This window comes from Hippoglossus hippoglossus, chromosome 3, assembly GCF_009819705.1.
Source record: "Hippoglossus hippoglossus isolate fHipHip1 chromosome 3, fHipHip1.pri, whole genome shotgun sequence".
Taxonomy (NCBI): Eukaryota; Metazoa; Chordata; class Actinopteri; order Pleuronectiformes; family Pleuronectidae; genus Hippoglossus; species Hippoglossus hippoglossus.
The window spans coordinates 12,053,799-12,073,157 of NC_047153.1; the positions used below are offsets into that span (position 1 = coordinate 12,053,799).

General features: G+C 43.0%; 2 protein-coding genes across 15 annotated transcripts in view; both read right to left on the reverse strand.

The window, feature by feature from the left end:
- The window catches only part of fam189a1 (family with sequence similarity 189 member A1), an 86,968-nt gene extending 85,586 nt beyond the window's left edge, over positions 1-1,382 (reverse strand). Inside the window, exons 1-2 of one of the 3 annotated variants that reach the window (XM_034581142.1) lie at positions 785-1,382; positions 269-688 (exon numbers count right to left, since the gene is read on the reverse strand). In XM_034581142.1, coding sequence (XP_034437033.1) covers positions 269-514 — 246 coding nt within the window. In that variant the 5' untranslated portion in view covers positions 515-688; positions 785-1,382. Of the gene's footprint in view, positions 1-268 lie in introns of all 3 variants that reach the window. The other 2 variants (XM_034581144.1, XM_034581143.1) reach the window with 2 other exon arrangements.
- A 1,669-nt stretch (positions 1,383-3,051) lies between these two features.
- The window catches only part of tjp1a (tight junction protein 1a), a 97,075-nt gene continuing 80,767 nt past the window's right edge, over positions 3,052-19,359 (reverse strand). For 7 of the 12 annotated variants that reach the window (XM_034572572.1, XM_034572555.1, XM_034572522.1 and 4 more), the window contains 14 exons: positions 18,144-18,226; positions 17,539-17,749; positions 16,452-16,552; positions 15,906-16,256; positions 14,755-15,006; positions 12,737-13,567; positions 12,486-12,568; positions 12,104-12,277; positions 11,491-11,597; positions 11,078-11,337; positions 10,633-10,787; positions 10,327-10,547; positions 8,798-8,941; positions 3,052-5,485 (listed from right to left, as the gene is read on the reverse strand). In XM_034572572.1, the coding sequence (XP_034428463.1) occupies positions 5,391-5,485; positions 8,798-8,941; positions 10,327-10,547; positions 10,633-10,787; positions 11,078-11,337; positions 11,491-11,597; positions 12,104-12,277; positions 12,486-12,568; positions 12,737-13,567; positions 14,755-15,006; positions 15,906-16,256; positions 16,452-16,552; positions 17,539-17,749; positions 18,144-18,226 (3,068 nt within the window). In that variant the 3' untranslated portion in view covers positions 3,052-5,390. The remainder of the gene's footprint in view (positions 5,486-8,797; positions 8,942-10,326; positions 10,548-10,632; positions 10,788-11,077; positions 11,338-11,490; positions 11,598-12,103; positions 12,278-12,485; positions 12,569-12,736; positions 13,568-14,754; positions 15,007-15,905; positions 16,257-16,451; positions 16,553-17,538; positions 17,750-18,143; positions 18,227-19,359) is intronic. The other 5 variants (XM_034572564.1, XM_034572604.1, XM_034572596.1 and 2 more) reach the window with 3 other exon arrangements.

Sequence of the window (19,359 nt, forward strand, 5' to 3'; positions counted from 1 at the left end):
TGTGTATTCAGTGTGTGTTGCTCAGGTGTGTTCAGCGTGTCTTCATCAGTGTGTGCTCTGTGTGTGTTCAGCTTGTGTTCATCATTGTGTATTGAGTGTGTGTTCATCAGTGTGTGTTACTCAGTGTGTGTTCCATAGTTTGTGTTCCTCACTGTGTTTTCCTCAGTGTGTGTTCAGTGTGTGTGTTCAGTGTGTGTTGCTCATTGTGTGTTCATCAGTGTGTGTTCAGTGTGTGTGTTGCTCAGTGTGTGTGTATGTGTGTACTCACAGAGAAACCTGCCCAGAAGGGACACGAGTGTCGGACTCTGGGTGATGTGGTGAGAGCCAGAGCCGCGAAGCTGACGGCCAGGATCAGACTCCCCAGCACCATCTGAGAGACCCCCAGCGCCAGCATGATCCTGGTCCGGGTCCGGTGCTCCCTGAGCCGGGACAGGCTGCGGGACAGCGACGCGGGGCTCAGGGACCCCGGGCCGGAGATGCCGCCGCCGCTGCGGGGCAGCGCGTTCACCGGCATCGTCACGGATGGAAAGGACCGAACAAAGCTGCAGCAGAGGAGGAGAATAACATCCACACTGCAGCTGGGTGCTTGAGGTTCAGCCTGCGGGGAGCTGGAAAACTGGGAAACTCTCCGTCACTGTCCGATCTCCATCAATTAAGACGCTCCGGAGTCGCTCCAATTAGAGACGCGCTGCGGCGGAGGGAGGAGAGAAGAGGCGAGAGGAGCTGATGTTTACCACAACACACACACACACACACACACAAGCGCACACACATGAAGTGTTACCTCATATCCCCACACACAGACACACACAATACACAGGTTGGTCTCGGGGGCAGCTCCGGACAAGAGTCCATTCCTCAAAAGCCAGAAATGGCACAAAGCGCAGACGCATCGTCCTCACATTGTCACGCTGTCAAGCTCCGTCCTCTGCAGCCTCTCAACTCCACACAGGAGGGATGGAGCAGCGTGGGTAAAACACGCGTGAACCGCAGGCGATGATCCCGCACTCTGTGAGAGAAAAGACACACGCACACGTCCACAGAGTTGAAACCAGTTCTGCGGGGTTTTTTTTCCTCTTTTATCTGGCGTCTGAATATCCGCAGTTTCCTCGTGTGAGAGGCTCCAGCGGCGGTTCACAGGCGACACAGAGCGGATCCAGCAGCTCAGCAGCGGGGACGCACAATGCGCATTGGAGATGTGCCACGGTGCGCGTCTGATGGCGGCGAGCTGCACGGAGCGTGTTTTACTACGATAGTGGAGCAGCAGAGGGGGGAGGTGTTCTCCTCACTCAGCAGCCAACGAGTGAGTGGTTCACCCGCTGCTGCTGCTGCTGCTGCTGGTGATGCTGCTGCTGATGCTGCTGCTGCTGGTGATGCTGCTGCTGATGCTGCTGCTGCTGCTGCTGCTGCTGCTGCTGCTGATGCTGATGCTGCTGCTGCTGGTGATGCTGCTGCTGATGCTGCTGCTGATGCTGCTGCTGGTGATGCTGCTGCTGCTGCTGCTGGTGATGCTGCTGCTGCTGCTGCTGCTGCTGCTGGTGATGCTGCTGCTGATGCTGCTGCTGCTGCTGCTGTTGGTGATGTAGTGATTTGGAGGAAAACGTGGCAGCATCAGATCTGCAGCCTCGGATCATGCACCGTGACACATTTGCACCATGTCTCGAGGATTCAGTGGAAAGGAGAAGGAAGTGAAAATGTGACGTTCAGGTGTGTTTACCTGGTGGGAAACAACGTGACTGCAGATCAGAGCCGCAGCAGCAGAACTGCAGTGTCATTGACCGGTGGCTCTGGATCCTCTGTCCTTCATCTCAGTGCAGAGCTGCTGGAGCAAACTGAGCAGGAGGTGCATGCTCTGCACACGATGAGGGTTTAGAAAAGAAAAGAGACTTGAACATTAGTGATGTGTTTTTTATATTAGCAGTTTGTCTGGTGTCTGTTTACCAACATTTTCAGCTTGTTACAAATTCAGATGAGTCCAAAGCTGAAGATTTACCTCTTCACTTCAGAAGTCCCTGATACAGAAAACGTTTTGCTTCATCTATGGTTTTAAAATCCATCGTAACCTCAGTTTATTACATTCATCAGTGGTCTGATTCTTTAGACCACTGAGTTTTTATCCAGTTTTTTTACTGGGTTTTCATTTCCATCTTGTTTTCCTAAAGTCTAAAGACCTTCTATGTAAATTGTAAAGCATTTGGTGCTAAATTTCATGTATGAAAGCTGCTATATAAATAAAGATAATATTAATAATAATAATATTATTACTATTGCTATTCAACCAGTGGCAAAATGAATAGAACAGAAACAATGAAGTGTGATGAGTTTATCTCTGTTGCATCCTGACACTTCAAATCAAAGCTGAAGGACTTGTGTGTGTATTTCTGACCTTGCGTAGCAAACTCAACCAGGGCTCACCGGCGCCACCTACCTGTGAAACATGAGACATGCAACTGCAATTTTACAGCCTCAAACTCATCAATGATGAGAATTACAGATCAATAATTTATTTTCCAGGTATTTGAAAATGGTTCTGGCAAATCCTGATCAGCGTTTTCAGACACTTCATAGATTAACCGATGATAAATCAATCTTATGTATATAGTAACAACAGGAAGCCAAATTGAAATTGTGATCGTTTAAAACTGGTCAATAAAACCATATCAATAACTATCACACTATAAATTTCATGAAATATTTATTGTATATTAGCAATATACAATGTAATCACAGTAAGGAGGTATAGCATGTAATTGATCAGTTTTGTAAAAATGTATTGCTGTTTATCGAGTGTCTGCTCATAAATAATTTAAACCACAACCTTCACTCAGGAGCAAAAATCTGTTTTTATATTTAAAAGAAATAATGTGACACTTATCATAGTTATCAGTATTAACTGATATAATCTTTCTTTATCTTGATATACTTTTTGACCATATCGCCCAAAGGTTTGCTCAGTTGAGGTAAAATGGAAAGAAAGCAGCAATCAGTTCCTTATTTCAAAAAAGATCTTTTAAAAAGTTAAAGAAAAAAAACTCCCTTTCAGACACATTCTTTACTTTAAAAATGATTTTATTTATTAATACAGTGGTATACTTAAAATTGTGTTGTAGAGGAGAAAAAAAAAGTCAGCCACACGTGAAGAGCTAATATCCAATTAAAGCCGTGTTATATCTAAAAATAAAAATGGTACTGGTGTGCCATACATTATATATTGTCTATTAGTACAAAAATACATTTAAGGGCACACGATACAGCATCCAGTATCACAAATCAGTGAGGGGAACACTTTGAGAGCACACCCTTTCAAAAGAACAGGTTCTAAATGTGTTTTAGCCAAAGTACTTGATCCTGATCCTTAAATAGCCGTTTAAAAAAAAAGTCCTTAGTTGTGACTGTAACATAGGGTGAATATATTGGTAGAAAATGTGTGATGTGTTATTGTTAGGTTATAAGTTCCAAGGCTCGAGGGTATATCCAGAATACAAAGATAAGCATGTTCACTCGCTTCCACATGTTTTCTCTAAGTTTTATACAAAAAAGAAAGACATACAAAAAGTTCATTTACAAACAAAAGAAACAAGGCAATATGCTAGCTTTATTTACAGCCACTTCTTTTCTGGTTTCTGTTTTTTTCTTTTCTTTAAGTAATGCATAGCAGATAAAAGAAGAGCATACCTTCGTTATCCTTTATCGACTGTTATTGTGAGCTAAACCCAAGTTCATTTATACAGTGGGTCCACAAAAAATATGAAATGGCAAAAACAAATGACATTATACCATAATTTATCATAACTTATTTGTTTTGTTTTTTTTCTTGATGAAAAGTGAATAATCTGCAGATAAGGCATCACTGCTTATTTGTGTGTGTGTGCAAGAGCGCACAGACAGAAAAAGAAAGAGCGAGAGAGAGAGAGAGAGAGAGAGATGTGAGGAGGGAACTGAGGAGGCTACTGGACCTGAGTCAAGAACATGCATAGATCTCCCTCAGGCTGGAAGGAGAGATGTGGGAAGAAATAAGAGCTACAGGATGTAACCGTAGGAAAAGGAAGAATAAAGGAGTGGAGGAAGAACTTCTCTATAAAAGTGTGCTACTTGGGTTCATATCCAGCTCGAGCTTTTTTTCAACTCCTTCAACAGAAACTTCCACACGTCACCATCTCTTGTTTTATCTCACGTCTGCCTCAAACCTTCATTGTGGAGGAAAAAATAATAAACGTGGTTTGTTTTCAAGTCAGCTGAACTGAAAAACGACAAGATCTTGACTGAATTCATGATTTAAACTTAAGTAAATCGTCTCTATACTACTATATATACTGTATGCATATATAGCATAAATATGTTTGAAGCATTTACGCTGCCTCAAAAGCCGTCCGTCCATCTATATTCATGTAAAAATTACAATAAACATCGCCTTATATAAAAAGTTAAACCTCAGTGGAATGGGGCATGCATCATCAACGACTTCATTTCACATCAAAACCTCATATTGGGGGAAATTGTTTTCAGGAATAACTTGTAGTGATCATCAGTCTCTCCTTCTTCCGTGGGTAAACAGCACAGAGCCAATCTTCTTCATACTCCATTCTATGGTGTGTGTTTGCAGTGCATCCATCAGTGTGTGTGTGTGTGTGTGTGTGTGTGTGTGTGTGTGTGTGTGTGTGTGTGTGTGTGTGTGTGTGTGTGTGTGTGTGTGTGTAGATTTCTTTCATGCTTTCAGACATGCACTGAACTCCAGAGATCCTCCGGACTGTCTCCGTCGGGACCGTATGTGTGAACGCAAATGTCAGAGTAAGAGCCTCCGGAGTTTCTGCTGACTTTCTCCGTCCGGCCCCCTTGTGTAAAGTCCACAGAAACTCCGGAAAGTCCGGAGTCAATGTGTGAACTCTGCAGGAGATCCTCCGCTGGATTCACCGGGAGCGAGCGGGAGGTTGGCGACACTTCTGACACGGAACAGACGCAAAGAATTAAAAATACAAAAACAATACCAAAAAAAGAAGCGGTGCCATACACGTAGAAGACACTGACGAAGATGTCATGAGAGTTTGTAGTGATAAGGGCCGACGCCTGTGTGGATGTTCTGTAAACAAAAACATGTGATCTCCGCAGTGGGACTAATATGTGACTTCCTGCCTCTGCCTGCTGCTGCATCCCCCCCCCCCCCCTCGCCTGAATCCTGCGGAAAAATGTGTTACTGTTGTGAACGCGCCCGAGCGGAGAATCTCCTGCCGCGTCCCGCATGTGTGAAAAGGAATACTCTGGAGAAAGTCTGGAGTTTTCGCTGGAGTTCCTCTGGAGGTCATGTCTGAAAACGTCTCATGTGTGTCGTCTTCATTTTATCCGCCATGGCTCCGTGTTCAGTAACGTCACACCTGCCGGCCCCGTCTCCGTCTTTAAAAGTGGTCAATGAGCACAGAGACACAGTTGGCGCCCACCAGGTAGTTGGGGTCCCCGGGAAGAGACTTGTTCTGCCAGCTTTTCGGGTCACCTGAGGAGAGAGGAGGCGGCAAATGTAATGTATTTTACAACCATCACTGACTTCCTCACACCGCAAAACCCATTGAACGACCAAGTCATGAAAAACACTGGTCTCATTTTGAAACAGCCCTGAGTGCAGAGCTGGATTTTATATATCGACTACGAGCCGCTTTGAGTGATACTGCGAGTTTGTGGCTCAAATCCAAGCAGCGCAGCAGGAAAATAAACTAATAAAAGCAATGTCATTGTTTTATTGAACGTCCCCGGTCTCCTGTTGACTGAAAATTAGACCCCAGTGACTGCGAGGTCTCGGTGTAATTGCAATTATAAACATACGAGTCTGCGCCAAGAGCAAAGTTCCAGTAATCAATCAGAGTAAGCAGAGGCGGCTTGGCAGAGGTCCATCGATACAGCGGACAGCCTCTACATGTGACAGTGTAAAGTACAACCTGCTTATTGAGATCAAGTGTCAATTTACACTCGTTGTATTGTGGTCAAATTTGACTGATATAGACGATGAATAATCAGAGGATTGTTGTCTATTTAGACGCTAAGTTAAAGGAAGAAAAGCCACAAACATAACTCAAATGTATTTCTTCATTTCAACTTATAAAGATCCATATTTTGTAACCCTGTCTTCACCTGTCTTCACCAAGTGTGATTCAGATTCAGATGCTGGGACTCATGAGGAGCCTTCACCTGTTTACCTGGCCTCCAACTTGTTTTGTGTTCAGTTCTATTTCCTTCTGAGAACAATCTGACAAACTTGACGACTAACTGTTGTTCGAATTCTTCGATCTGTGTCAGACATCAACTTGTTCCTACTTCTCAATCTGAGGTTGATGTGAGTCCTAGCCCAACAATGTAAATATAACAATAGGAAAGATGTGAGAGAACAGGCACAGCATCAGCTTGTGTCCTCCATCTGGGCCTCTGTTACATCCCTCCATTGTGTGTGCTTTTTCCTGGACTATATTCAGAAATGACACAAACAATGGGAGCCTGTGTATTCTCTGTGATTTCATGTGGTTTGTGACTCACTGGTTGTGTGTTGTGGCAACATTGTGCGTCACATCCTGAGATTTTGACTCTAAATTTCCGACTGAAGTTTGCCACAGTTGGTCTTTGGTGGTCAGAGCTCTAAATCAGACTTCAGTTCTTTGAAGGCGTGACTACAGATTTTACGCCCAGGACTGATGCTCTATGTCCCAAAACCACACATTTTCTCTCTCTCACGCACTTACAATGCATTGGAGTTATGAGTATGTGACCTGTCTCTGTTGTCACATGATGCAAAAATGTTATTTGGCATTTTAAAAAATTTTCAGAAATAATATACTTGTTTGAGGTGATGAACATCCAATTACATTACAATTTTCTATTTTAAACCTAATAAATAAAACCTGCCATATCGAGTCATCTTCTTCTTCTTTTACTCTTTCTGGTGCATAGCTAGCTTTCTTGGGATGTTACTTTTACCACCAAGCGAAGAGTGAAACAGCGTGAAAACATCAGCATGGGGCATCACATCACATGCATGCTTGTGTGTGTACATGCTTATTAAAAAAGCTACATTGTGTCTAATGTGGTCAACACCTCCACATTGTAACTTTAAAATAAAGACTTGGTGTCAAGTAAGATGTTTGAGTAGTTTCCTGTGGTTTTCAAGACAAACTCTGTCTCTGCTAACATGAATCGTTTTTTCACAGAGCTTTAAATAAACATATTGATCCACAGAATAACAGTAAACAGAGGAGAGGCAGTGAGACACAGAGAGGTGTTCAGGAAGAAAGAGGAGAGGAAGAATCAAAGTGAAGAGAAAGCCACAGAAGGAGACAGGAGGAGGCTGGAGAGTGGCCTTGCTTTACAATAAGAGGATTACGAAGCGGCCTGATAATCCTCCCACAATTCAGCAGGACAACGGAGCGAGCGGACATCTCATTCAGCCCGGCAAGTAAAATGAGGCTAATTAACAGCTAATCCTGACCACTGCCAAAATTACCACTGTTTTTGAAGCTGGGGCACGAGAAGGATGGTAATAAGAAAAGTGAGAGGAGACATGAATTACTCTCCTCAGTTTTGTTCTCTTCTTTTTATCTCTTGAAAAAGAAAATTGAACTTATATATTAGCCCCGGGTCCTTCTTCAATATTGGTTTTCTTTATTACCTGAATTTTTCTTCAGACCAAATGTTGACCCACTTACTCGACTCTGGTTTGGATTTAGTTTCCATTAACATGATTTAAGCAGCGTTTGCTCTTTGTCCAAGTTCTGTTCTGAATAAATTACTGATCAATTTGAATGATTAATATTCTGTGAATTTAAATAGATTTTTATTGGGTGATAAACTATTAATAATTGTTTCTCCTGCATCTTTCACGTCATGTCTAAAAAAAAAAACCATTTGACTTGTCTGGGCCCATCAGCCAGAAAATAGTGAGAATTAAGCTTCATCATCTAAATTACAATTTTAAAAAGAATTGCTTGAATGCTCGTCTCCTGCTGCCCATGAGAACAGTTTGTGTATTTGCATACTTCAGGTTCCCCGTCTGTCCCTGATCCAATTTAACAGACTCATCTTTGCAAACAAGCTGAGACCAGCCTGAAAAAAAAATAACTGACAATAATTCTCTCCACCTGAAAGCTTCCTTGAAATGAGGAAGACCTTTGGGATAAAGGCAGCTAAATTTAGATGGCTATATTTTAACGTGATCCAAGATGTCTTTGTGTAATGTTTCTTTTTTTGGGGGGGGGGGGGGGGATAATGACGGTCATTATTGGCTACGACAGTGTCCCAGTTCCCAGAGGGTCTCTATACGTTGTTCTCCAGGTCAGGATTTGGGTGGCTATGTGAGAAAATCACAGAGGAGCATGCACTATAATTCTACCTGATGAAATTAAATGACGGTACAGCCAAGCATCTGGTGCAAGCATGTTAAATGAAATGAGAGGAACTTGTTAAGGGGACTCAGAGGTGAAAACCAAGAGGGAAATACTGAAGTTTCAGGATGTGAAATTAATAAACACCACATTAACAAAACAAGTGATACAGCAAATGAGAGATTGTGTGGGTGAGTTAACTTAGTAATAAATGATGGAAATGAATCAACCTGAAGCCATAATATGAAAAAAGACAGATTTTCCCCCAAGATTGATTCTCAGGTCATTTTGAGAATAAATCAATTATTTGGTTTAAAGTGATTTTTGAACAAGAGGAAAACCAAAACTCGGGGTAAAATCTCATTGAACAGTGACACACAACCATCAAATTGTCACACAGCCAGCCCAAACGACCCCGGAAGAACAGAGAGAGCACAGCATACCCGACGAGGAGTCGGAGGATTTTAGAGCAAAAGACCAACCATCAGGGGTCATTGACGCACAGTGAGGTAAGCGCAGCTCCACAGGCTTCAAAAACTTAAGGCCATGAGGTCCACACATCACCAGAGGGCTGAGCAGAGTCTCTCCTGTGAACACAAACAGAGCAGGATTCAAATTAGAAACACACAGGCAGGTCTTCAGTGCATTATTTCCCTACAGTTCTCGTAGGCTTGTGGTTTTATTGGTATTACTGGGAATAAAATCAACCTGAAAGAAGTCAGAACTGACGACTACAACTATTTATGCAAATAAAATAAAGATTCATGTAATTCGGTTGGACAATGATTTATACTGACAGATTATTGAATTGCCATGTTGATTGATAATTAAGTGCCAATGTCCAGGAATGATGAAAAAAACATCTCTTTCACTTTTAATATGCTTACATCCCTCACATGCTCATACAGAGGCTTCTGTCAGATAAAAAATATAATCTGTTAATTATATATCACATAAAGTGCACCTGTAATAACTGATTAATTAAACTAGACTAAAGTTCATCATGCTTTTCTGGACCAGTCCGTCATCGACATCCCAAAATGGGACTTTACAGCAGTGTTGGCTGGTTTAGTCACATATGTCAAGGTACCAACATAAAGAACATACACTAGAGGGAGCACAACTCAACACTTTTTCTTATGGTCGTCTGTAAAATGAATATTTAGAAAATTTACCCCACCGCCAATAAAACACTTTAAATACTAAGAATAGAAACAACTTATTTCTTCAATGACTTCCTAACAGTGATGTGCACACAACATGATCATATATTCACCTTTTAAGTTGATATGGTGAAGATATTACTAATCAGTGGCTCATTTCCATTCACAGCAGAGTATTTTCATTCTCTTTCAGCTGTTATTGGTCTATATCAACTGGCTCTGTAGCTGCTTTAAATGTTTCACTCTGTCAACCGGCTTGTTACCCAGTGTTTCTGTTTGCCAATGAGCAGCGAGTGTACAATGGGTTTTTGGAGCTTTTTCACACAGGGACCTGCTGTCGCTGACAATGAGGCTACGAGAGCAGTGTGAGTGAACCGAAGAGTAAATTTACAGACTGGACAGTTTAAACAATGAGTTAAAAATCACTTCAGAGCTCAGCCAAACAGACGGGAGCATCGTATTCGGGTGATGTTTCTCTGTAGGTTCATCACTGTGAGTGACTGCTTTCACATTGACTCGTTGGCTTCTCAAACATTGTTTTTATAAGAAGAAGAATATTGACTATAGATAATTAAAGTAAATAATCCGTTAATCGCGACGGAAATCAGATATTGGTGATAGTCTCTCTCAGTCAATAGTTAGTATAATATCAATCAGCACAGTCCTACTTAAGATCCAGCCCATCTACCCAAAGACAACAAGCATTGTTTAACTTAAAACACTGAAACTAGACATTTGAACTGGCTTCATAAAACACCCAACAATTTAAATCGGAAAAAAAGAAATCCCTCAGGCGTCTTCATTCTTACCTTTCTCTTTGTCGAGCGGTGGCAGGATGCTGTTGTCTCTGCAGACCTTGAAGTAGATCTCCTGCTCCACACCATCAGGGATGGCGCCCTGTGGGATTATTATGCTGACACCTGTCTCAATGGAGCTCAGGACGCCACCGTTACTGTTGAAGATTCCTCGAGCTGTTGCAACTACTGTGTGGCCTTCATCTTCATCGTCATCATCCTCCAGAGCACTGGGGCTGGAGACAGATACTTTCAGTCATCATGCATTCACATTCCGCTAAATACTCTTAATTGAACCTGTAGTGAGTGTGAGATTGTTACCTCACTGGGATGGCCTTGGGCACAGCGTTGATGTTGTTGTGCTGGTATTTGGAGCGGTGGTCCATCGTGCGTGTGAACGTGTCCACACCGCTGTCATGGTCTGTGTTCTGGGGCTGAGGATTCACCTGAGGCTTCACTGGGCTGGAGCTCCGGTCCTGATTCAAACAGAGAGGGGTCAAGAGTTAAATACAAAAAGCAGCTAGTAAATAATCTGAAATTAATCTGAATGCTGGAATAGGCCTTAGTACGGTTTATGTTAACTTTCACACACTTACTGATTCCAGTAACACAATATGAAAGAAATGTAGCCTCTTCTGCATTTGCCAGTTAAAAACAAACACATTAAATGTGGGTCCATAATAAATTCAACAGCGTAACCCACCATGCATCATTTAATTGACCCACTTTACTGCACTAAAATGATCGTTGGCAACACTCTTCTTACCTTTGGAGCAATCTCAGGCTTGTCATTGGGCAAAAGGTTGTGGTTGAATTTCGGACTGTCGAACATGCGTGCGAAAGGCTTGGCAGAGGTGGTGTAGGGCTTGGGCGCAAAGCGGTTGTAGCTTGATGCTGCTGGAGCCGCGGTGCTAGTGACTGTTTTTGGAGGCTGGTCACTTGTGCCATTAACTGGAGACTTCTCAGGGAAACTCTTATGAGGCAGGAAGTTGGTCTGGACAGTTTCCTCTCGGCCAGGAGGCTTGGCTATGGGTGGATCAACAAGAGTCTTTTAGTGGGAGTTGTAGTCTTTGTGTGTATTTTCATTTGTTTAAAACGTATGTACATTGTGGTAAACACATCAGTCAGCGTCTCTGTACACATCTTTTTTCCTTGTTTAGAAAATTAGATGAATGTTACCTTCAGTTGGGGGTTTGGGCAGTGTGGCTGGTGGCAGCGACGGTGTAACCTGGGGAACAGGCTCATATTTTTTCTCCACTGGACTTGGCTTTTCCACTGACTCCGTCCTGTATCACAAGACAGGATTTTGACATTTCAACAAAGTTGAAAGAGACCCCTTTATCTATCTAAGAGGATCTAAATATACCACCATGGTAGTATGCCTCCACCAACCAGACAAATTGCAGGGCACATGGTCACAATCTCAGTTTCTGTTCCCGTGGTATGATGTTGAATAACAGAAGTGCTTAACAGAACATTCTGAACATCATCATAGTGAAGCTAACCTTGACTGTGTGGATGTAAAATCTCATCAACTTACGATTTTATCCTTTTAGACATTTGTGTTGGATTGTGTCATAATTAGCATCTGAATTCTTGGGTTAAGAACAAAAACCTGTTTTCTGAAGTCACAGTGACCTTGACCTCTGGCCACTAAATTCTAAAAGTCCAAATCATCTGATCCAAGTAAACATTGTGAACCTGCCCCTGCAAAAAAAGTAATTAATAGGACAGAGACATTTCATTAAAACATTAACAATGCTTTTGGAATGTGGATGGGTCTGAGCATTACCTGTAGTTGTTGTGGGTTGGTTGTGCTTGTGGCTGGGGTTTGGTGGGGCCAACTTGGAGCCGGTCAAAGTAGGACAGCTGTTTCCTGTAGTAGTCCTCGTCCTCATCAGGGTTGTAATGGTTGGAGCGCACAATGTCGTCAGCTACATTGGGAGGTTTCTGTGGCTCTGGAGCTCTGAATTGGTGTGGAGGGGGGAAAAAGTTGAATAAAAGGCAAAGCAGCGGAAGAATGTACAACGAAACCAAATAAAGGTGACTGGGCATCTTGTTTAATGATCTGAAAACTAAGGTGACTAATTGCACAGATTCCCACATTACACTGAAAAATTTGTGAAAGAAAATGTAGCATCAGCAGCATTAGTGAAGTTTAAGCGTGAGCTTACCTAAATGTCTTCTCTTGATCCAGGTTGCTAAGAGAATTTGCTTTAGGGATTACTCCACCTGCTTTCAAGGGTAAATCTGCTGCCTACAGGGGTAAAAGCAACACACCTTATGAGTATAATAATAAAAAAATAAATACCTCTAATATGGTTATTTAACAAGATGTTGAAAATTAAATGTACAATACAAGTTATGTACACTAGTAACTATTGTAATTTCATCAGATCAAATGATAAATATCAAAACAGTTTACCCTGATTCCAGATGAATCCCCGGTATCTCTGGCTCGGTCCACGGACACAGAGCGTTTGTTCTCGAACATCTTGACTCTCGTCAGGACTGACTGGTGCCGCATGGCTGGGTCGTCCTCACGGGGGTCATCTCTGACAGGTGCAGATTTTGGAAGGTCCACAGGGGAAGGTGAGGGGTTCTCTGCTCTTGGAGGAGGTGTGGGGCTGGTTTCAGAGTTCACAGGAACAGGGTCATACTGCTGAGGTTTGTAGCCTTTTTGCTGCGGTGCTGGTCCCTGGTTATAGGCAGGTCGCTGGGCAGCTGGGTCAGGGGAGCGTGCAGCAGCAGGGTACGTACTCAGGTGAGAATCCTGGTCATAGTGCAGGTCAGGCCCTGGTGCTGGAGGATCATCATAACGGACAGGTGCAGGACCCGTTGGTTTACCATAACGGGGCCGTCCGTCAAATCCCTGCTGAGGTGGGGGCTCGTCGTAGCGGATAGGAGGGGTGTAGTGGGAGTCAGGGCCGTCACCGTATGGCAAACGGGGATCGTAGCCCTGAGAATTGGCAGTAGGGAGCGGCTGGCTGTAGGGGTTCCACTGTTGCTGGTCGTAGTGAGGCACACTGTTCTCGAAGGGTGGGTTAGAGTCATAGTCATGATACTTTGGTTCTCGGTAACCACCTCCGCTGCTGACTCCACTGCTGCTGACATCATAGCGACTCGGGGGGTGGTCGTAATCTCTGTACGGCTGCTGGTCAGGGTGATATCCCTGCTGAGGGTTGTAGGCCACAGGCTTCATACTGTGACTGGTTCTCCCTATGGTGTCTGTGCTGTATGGATCCTTTTGAAACATCTATTGGAAAAAGACACAACAAAGAATCAGGTTAAAATGTGCACAGGTTCCACTAACATATAGATATAAAATATATGATATAAAAAAACTCAACACACAGAAAGTCAGTTAAAAGACGAGAAACGGAAAATATTAAAGTCCGTGAAAATGAATTGCAGAAGAAGAAAATGAGACGGGAAAGACCTGAAATAGAGAAACTGAGAGGGAGGGATTACTGGTCAGATAATACATCAGATTCAACAGAAACGGCAGCATGAAAACCCATCGCAGCATTAAAAAAAAAAAAAAGATCACAATGTACAACTGCACACTGAAATTAAATAAAGTTCTTAAAAAAAAAAAAAATAACTACAACAAAACAACGAGTTCCTTTTTTCATGAATCCTGGGTGCCCTCGTCTTCACTTCATGTGGAAATGGAATATAGAAATGTGAACTAATTATAAAGGTAATTTGAAATTTGCCCAATAACTGGTGGTTTTATCATCATCATCGTGGAGTGCACCACATTCACAAGGAAAAATGTCACCCACTGTCTTGATGCAATTATGATGGCAAATTAAACAGCCACAATAATATTTAACATTACAAGCACATAACCATTGTCCAAAAAAACCATATTTAAAATCATCATATTTAAGAAGTAACCATTAATTATCCAATCCAAACCTGAAGAACATATCTCTTTAAATTGGTTGGAAAATTACTGGCTACTTTCACAAGGAAACGATCCATTCAATCCGACTGATACAGCACAGAGCTACGTCTAGTGGTTAACAGAGAATGAGGCAAACATGTCGGAGCCATGCAGAGAAGATAAGCAACAGTGAGAGCTGCAGGATGTCCACTGATCTTCTACATGTAGGCGTAACACATACAGCCATCACCTCCGAGCCCACTGTTGTTTACCATCGCACTCTTGCACGTGCACTCGCATACACACTTTTGCACGACCATTCACTCGCACACAATCTCTGTCTCTTGTGGGCAGCGCTGTGGTCAGCACACATGCAGGGCGGAAGGAAAGAGAGAAAAGCATTGCAGCAGGAGGTAGTAGGTAGGTAGGTAGACAGGAAGCAGCAGCAGCAGCAGCAGCAGCGGCAGCGGCAGAGGAGTTCTGCCAGGTCAGACCGAGCTGAGCTGAGCATGGCCGAGTCACGGAGCATCCAGAGACGGGTAGATGGATACCTTTGGTTCAGAACTGGCCAGTCCAGACTGTAGAGGTTCTGGCGTGACGCTCTGACGGGCTAGCTCAGGGGTGGGCCTCCTAAGCGAGCCAGCCTCTGGGTCGGGGCTTGGCTGCATGTGGGGAGCTGCAGGAGCCTCGTCAGGGCTCACGCCCCCTACAGTTTTTACAGTAACGTCGACAGCAGGGGGCATTGTCTCAGCCAGGGGCTCAGGCTGCTGGGGGATGCTAGGGACGGCAGCGGCCTCTGCTTTCTGTGAAGTGGTTCAGAAATGTTTAATAACACGCGCTGACACACTATGGTGCAGTACCAACAAGTGCTACCTCCTTCATAGCCCCTCTACTTTGATCTGCTCCTCACTTGAGCCTACAGCTTACACTGATACAAACAGCCAATAACCAGACTTCACATTTAACAGTAGCTGTCGATCAACCAGTGACGGATGTTAGGAATTAGCAGCAGGACAAGTTTTCATTGTAATAGAATACTACTGTGATTTTAATTCTACAGTTACAATACAATTATTTATTTTTGTTCCCTTTTTATGGTGATTAACACATCATGAGATGACAAATGTTTAGATTTGGTTATCACACGGGCCAATCGGGTATCGATAAATACATTTCACAGTTACACTGGATTAACATGGGCATTGCCAACATGCAGATAATACTGTCTGGTGTCATACTGTCACAGTCTCAATCACAGAAAAAACAAAGTTAAGAAGTGCACATAGGTGAGTACTGTTACACACACTTGGACAAACAGGTTTCTCTTCGCAGTGACATCAGCAACAGTCACACCGATAAGCTTGTCGTAACACAGAGTACAAGAGTAACAGTAAAACTTATCAAGTTCTCCTTTTCAAAAATAAAAAACACACACTCACAAACATCAATCAACAAACATATAGAGGAAAATAGATTGAATAAATATTGTAATAAATATAGATATATATGTATAATATTTATATATTGCGATAAATACCTGACCACGAAAGTTTTCACTTTGCCACTGATACTGTTTTGTAGATAGAGAGAGAATAATTGTAAAAATAAAAAAACGCCTTCAATAGCGCTTCCAGAAAACCCTTCTAACGCACACAACGTCCTCCAGACAACAGGGGAGACGTACACCTCTCAGAAACGCTACCTGCTGCGGCACTGGTGCCTTGAACCCAGCCGGGTCGATGCGGTTCAGGGGGTCCGGTTGCACCGTGTGCTGGTAGCCAGCGTAGCCAGGGGGCTCTTGGATGACGGGTGGATCCTCACGGACAGGCTCAGAGGAGCGGGTGATGGCAGGCTCCGTGGGTGGACCCACATCGTCATTCAGTGTTTCGTCCAGCTCCTGGTCGGTGTAAGCTCCACCCTCTGTGTCGGTGTCCTCGTAGTCGGAGGTGTGGCGGCTGTCGGTGCTGTACATGGAATACTCACTACCTGGTGCCGACAAGTAGGACAGACGATCGTCATGGATGTCCAGGTCGTCCTCAGCTGCCCCATCAGCCTAGCAAAGAAAGAATAAAGTGAGACGGAGAAGGAAAATTCCAGTCTGCAAATTGCCTTTCAGATTTATTAAGTACTCTTGTTTTCTCGTTTTGATTCACATCCATTTGTCTGTGTGTCTGTGTGTGTGTGTGTGTGTGTGTGTGTGTGTGTGTGTGTGTGTGTGTGTGTGTGTGTGTGTGTGTGTGTGTCTTACCTTGCCCTCCGAAACCCACACCAGCTGGTTCTGCTGCTGCTGGATATTGTCTTTCAGTGCTCCGAACCAACCATCGTTCATGCTGTTCAAGTTAATGGTTGCTGAATGCACAAAGAGGGAGGAGCAAAAGAGAATAAAAACATCCGGTGACAATTTTTCAATAAGCAATTCTCTCCCACCATAGGACCATAATTAAAACTTCATATTAGACATGCCCTCGAATATACACTTAGCCACCTTGACGTGATTGACATTGTGTTTGTAAAGGACTTCCGCGTCTTTTCTAAGGTAATAAGGCAATGTGGCTATTTCCCCATTTGGGACACAGTTAAAATCTTGGGGTTCAGCTGAAGTGTGATTCAACTCAGTGGATTGGTGTCATGTTGCGTATCTAGTATGTAAAGTAATCATGTCGTCCCTCCCATCCCATGGTTGGGAAGAGATGTTATAAATGTGAAATCATAGAGCAGGATATAACTCATTTCAGAGGCATTTGCAGGAAAGATCCTTATCTCATGTATTATATCTAACCTCATGATTTACCGACATCAGTTTTCTGGGTTTCTGTTTCCCACTGAGTAATTTTCTTAAAATTATCATATGGCCTGATTTTGAGAATAACTGAAAAGCATAGAGATACGGATGCAGCTCACTGTGTCACAGGTGTTGAGACTGAAGATTGTGTAAGGAGTTCACGTGTGTACTTTAAAGACTGAATGTGAGCTTAGAGAAGACTCTTTACGACCTCCCTAATATCTTGATCATCAACAGAAGCTCCTAAAGCACAGTCTCCCCACATCCCTTGACAGGAAGCACGCAGGCTGAGAAAATGGGCCTGGGAGTGCTTCTGTGTGACGGCCAGTGCTGAATAAGCTTTTTATGAGGAGTTTGACAGAACAGGGCCGGACACAACAAGTGCTGTGCAGCGACAGCCTCAAACACTGCGGCACTCAACTGTCAACTATCTGTGAAATGTGTCCACGTGAAATCTCTCCCGTTCTCACCATCCCCCTCTCCCTCCTTGGGGACACCCCCCCCCCCATTTAATCACCAATCTACTCCTCTCTCTCCCTTTTACTGGACTCACTGGTGAAGAGGTGGTGGTTGTTTTTTCTCAATTTGAGGGCTCGGTCATAGAGTTTCCTGGCACTCTTCCTAGACTCGGGGCAGAGGCGGGTCCTCATGTTCTTGACGCCCTGCTTGGTGTCGGGATTGAGGAACACCACAATGGGATACCACTGAGCGTAGTTCAGACGGTCCACTGCATTGGGGGTGATGTCCAGAACTGCGTGCTTGTCCTACGTATACAGAAAACAAACAAGAAGAGACACACAAATGAGGTGTAAAAGTGCTTATCTTCCATGTATTGACCATTCATAACATTTTAGCTAAGGACTATAACAGAGCGATATTTGTCAAACACTTTAATGATTTATTTTACACTAAAAAAATCGATATCTTGAGGTCAGTCCATCACTGAACCTGCCATCATAAACCTTTGTGGAACTTCAAGCGCCTAACAATATTAAATAGCATTGTACACCAGAGGGCTGCAGTGAGTTGTGAATATTATTGTGGCTCACTGCCGTATTTTCATTGCCGTAGCAAATCTACCAAAACATGTTTATATCTTAATCTTTTGTATCCTGTGTGATATTGTTATAACATGTGTGTGTATCTAGATTCACTTACTCTGTCAATTATCTGTTTAATGGTGTGCAGGCGGATGATGCCAGAGCTTTTCTGGTCGGTTCCTGCATCCCTGGGTTCGCTCTCTATGGAGGAGAAAAGGACAGTTACTGCATCACATCAGCACGAGAGACAAACAACAATAACACGCTGTGCACCAATTAGACGTCTTAGTAGCGTGCAGTTGTCGACTCCCATGAATAGAGCTTTAATTACAGAATAATAATCTCCGCACAGGAGAGGACAAGTGTACGTTCATGAAAACAGCTAGATAGTAAAGTCAAAATGAGAACAGCAGCCAATCCATGCAGTAGTCATTAGGTAATTTGGGTGTGTTTTAGAAAATGAAATTCTGTGTTTGTAGTGTGCGTGCAACTGCATGTAACAGTATAAATTATGGTGCAGGAAATGTGTTATGTGAGCAACACTGAAATGAAATATGCACATACAAGAGCAGGAGGGTAATTTGGGTTTGATGAGAATACAGTGTCATTGTAAGCCTGAAGGATTTAAGCAAGGATGTGTAGAGGGGTTTGTGATTCAAACAAAGATAAGCAATGATTTCCTGCCTAGAAACAGAAGGCTCAAAAGAGGGCAGTCATCTCACCAGGTTGTTCAGTAAAGTCATGACTTAAGGCTTTAATTTCTAATATTCTTATAGGATTTGTGATTAACCTGGCCAGAGCTATCCAAATCATTTTCATAAATAATAAAATAAAAAATACAGCCATGCATGCAGAGGTTCAAGCATATGCAGCTATCTTTAACAGGACATGTTTTGATTCAGTATCGTCTCTGAATTTGAAATGTGATCTTTGAGTGATCGGGACATTGATCTGTTAAGACACTTTATACTTCCATCACTGTATTATAAGAAGTGGGACAGGCACAGAAACACACCATTGACAGCTCTGTACAAAACCAGACTCTTAACTTGGAAATAGCATCACGGTTAGTAGTGGTAACACAAGCCAACTTTCAACTGTGGTCAGAACTTAGAGCCATCAAATGATGAATTATTATCATTATATTTTGCACAGAATAATTTTGGTCCTGCAATTACTTGAACCCACTGTTGCTCTACATGCAGGGTTATGCATACAGATATTTTAACATATCAACACACCAAAAATATGGTAAATACTTTTTAGATTCTCTACTAGTTCATGATAACAATGTGGCAATCTTGTCGGTATCGTTTTGAATGCTTGAGAAAATA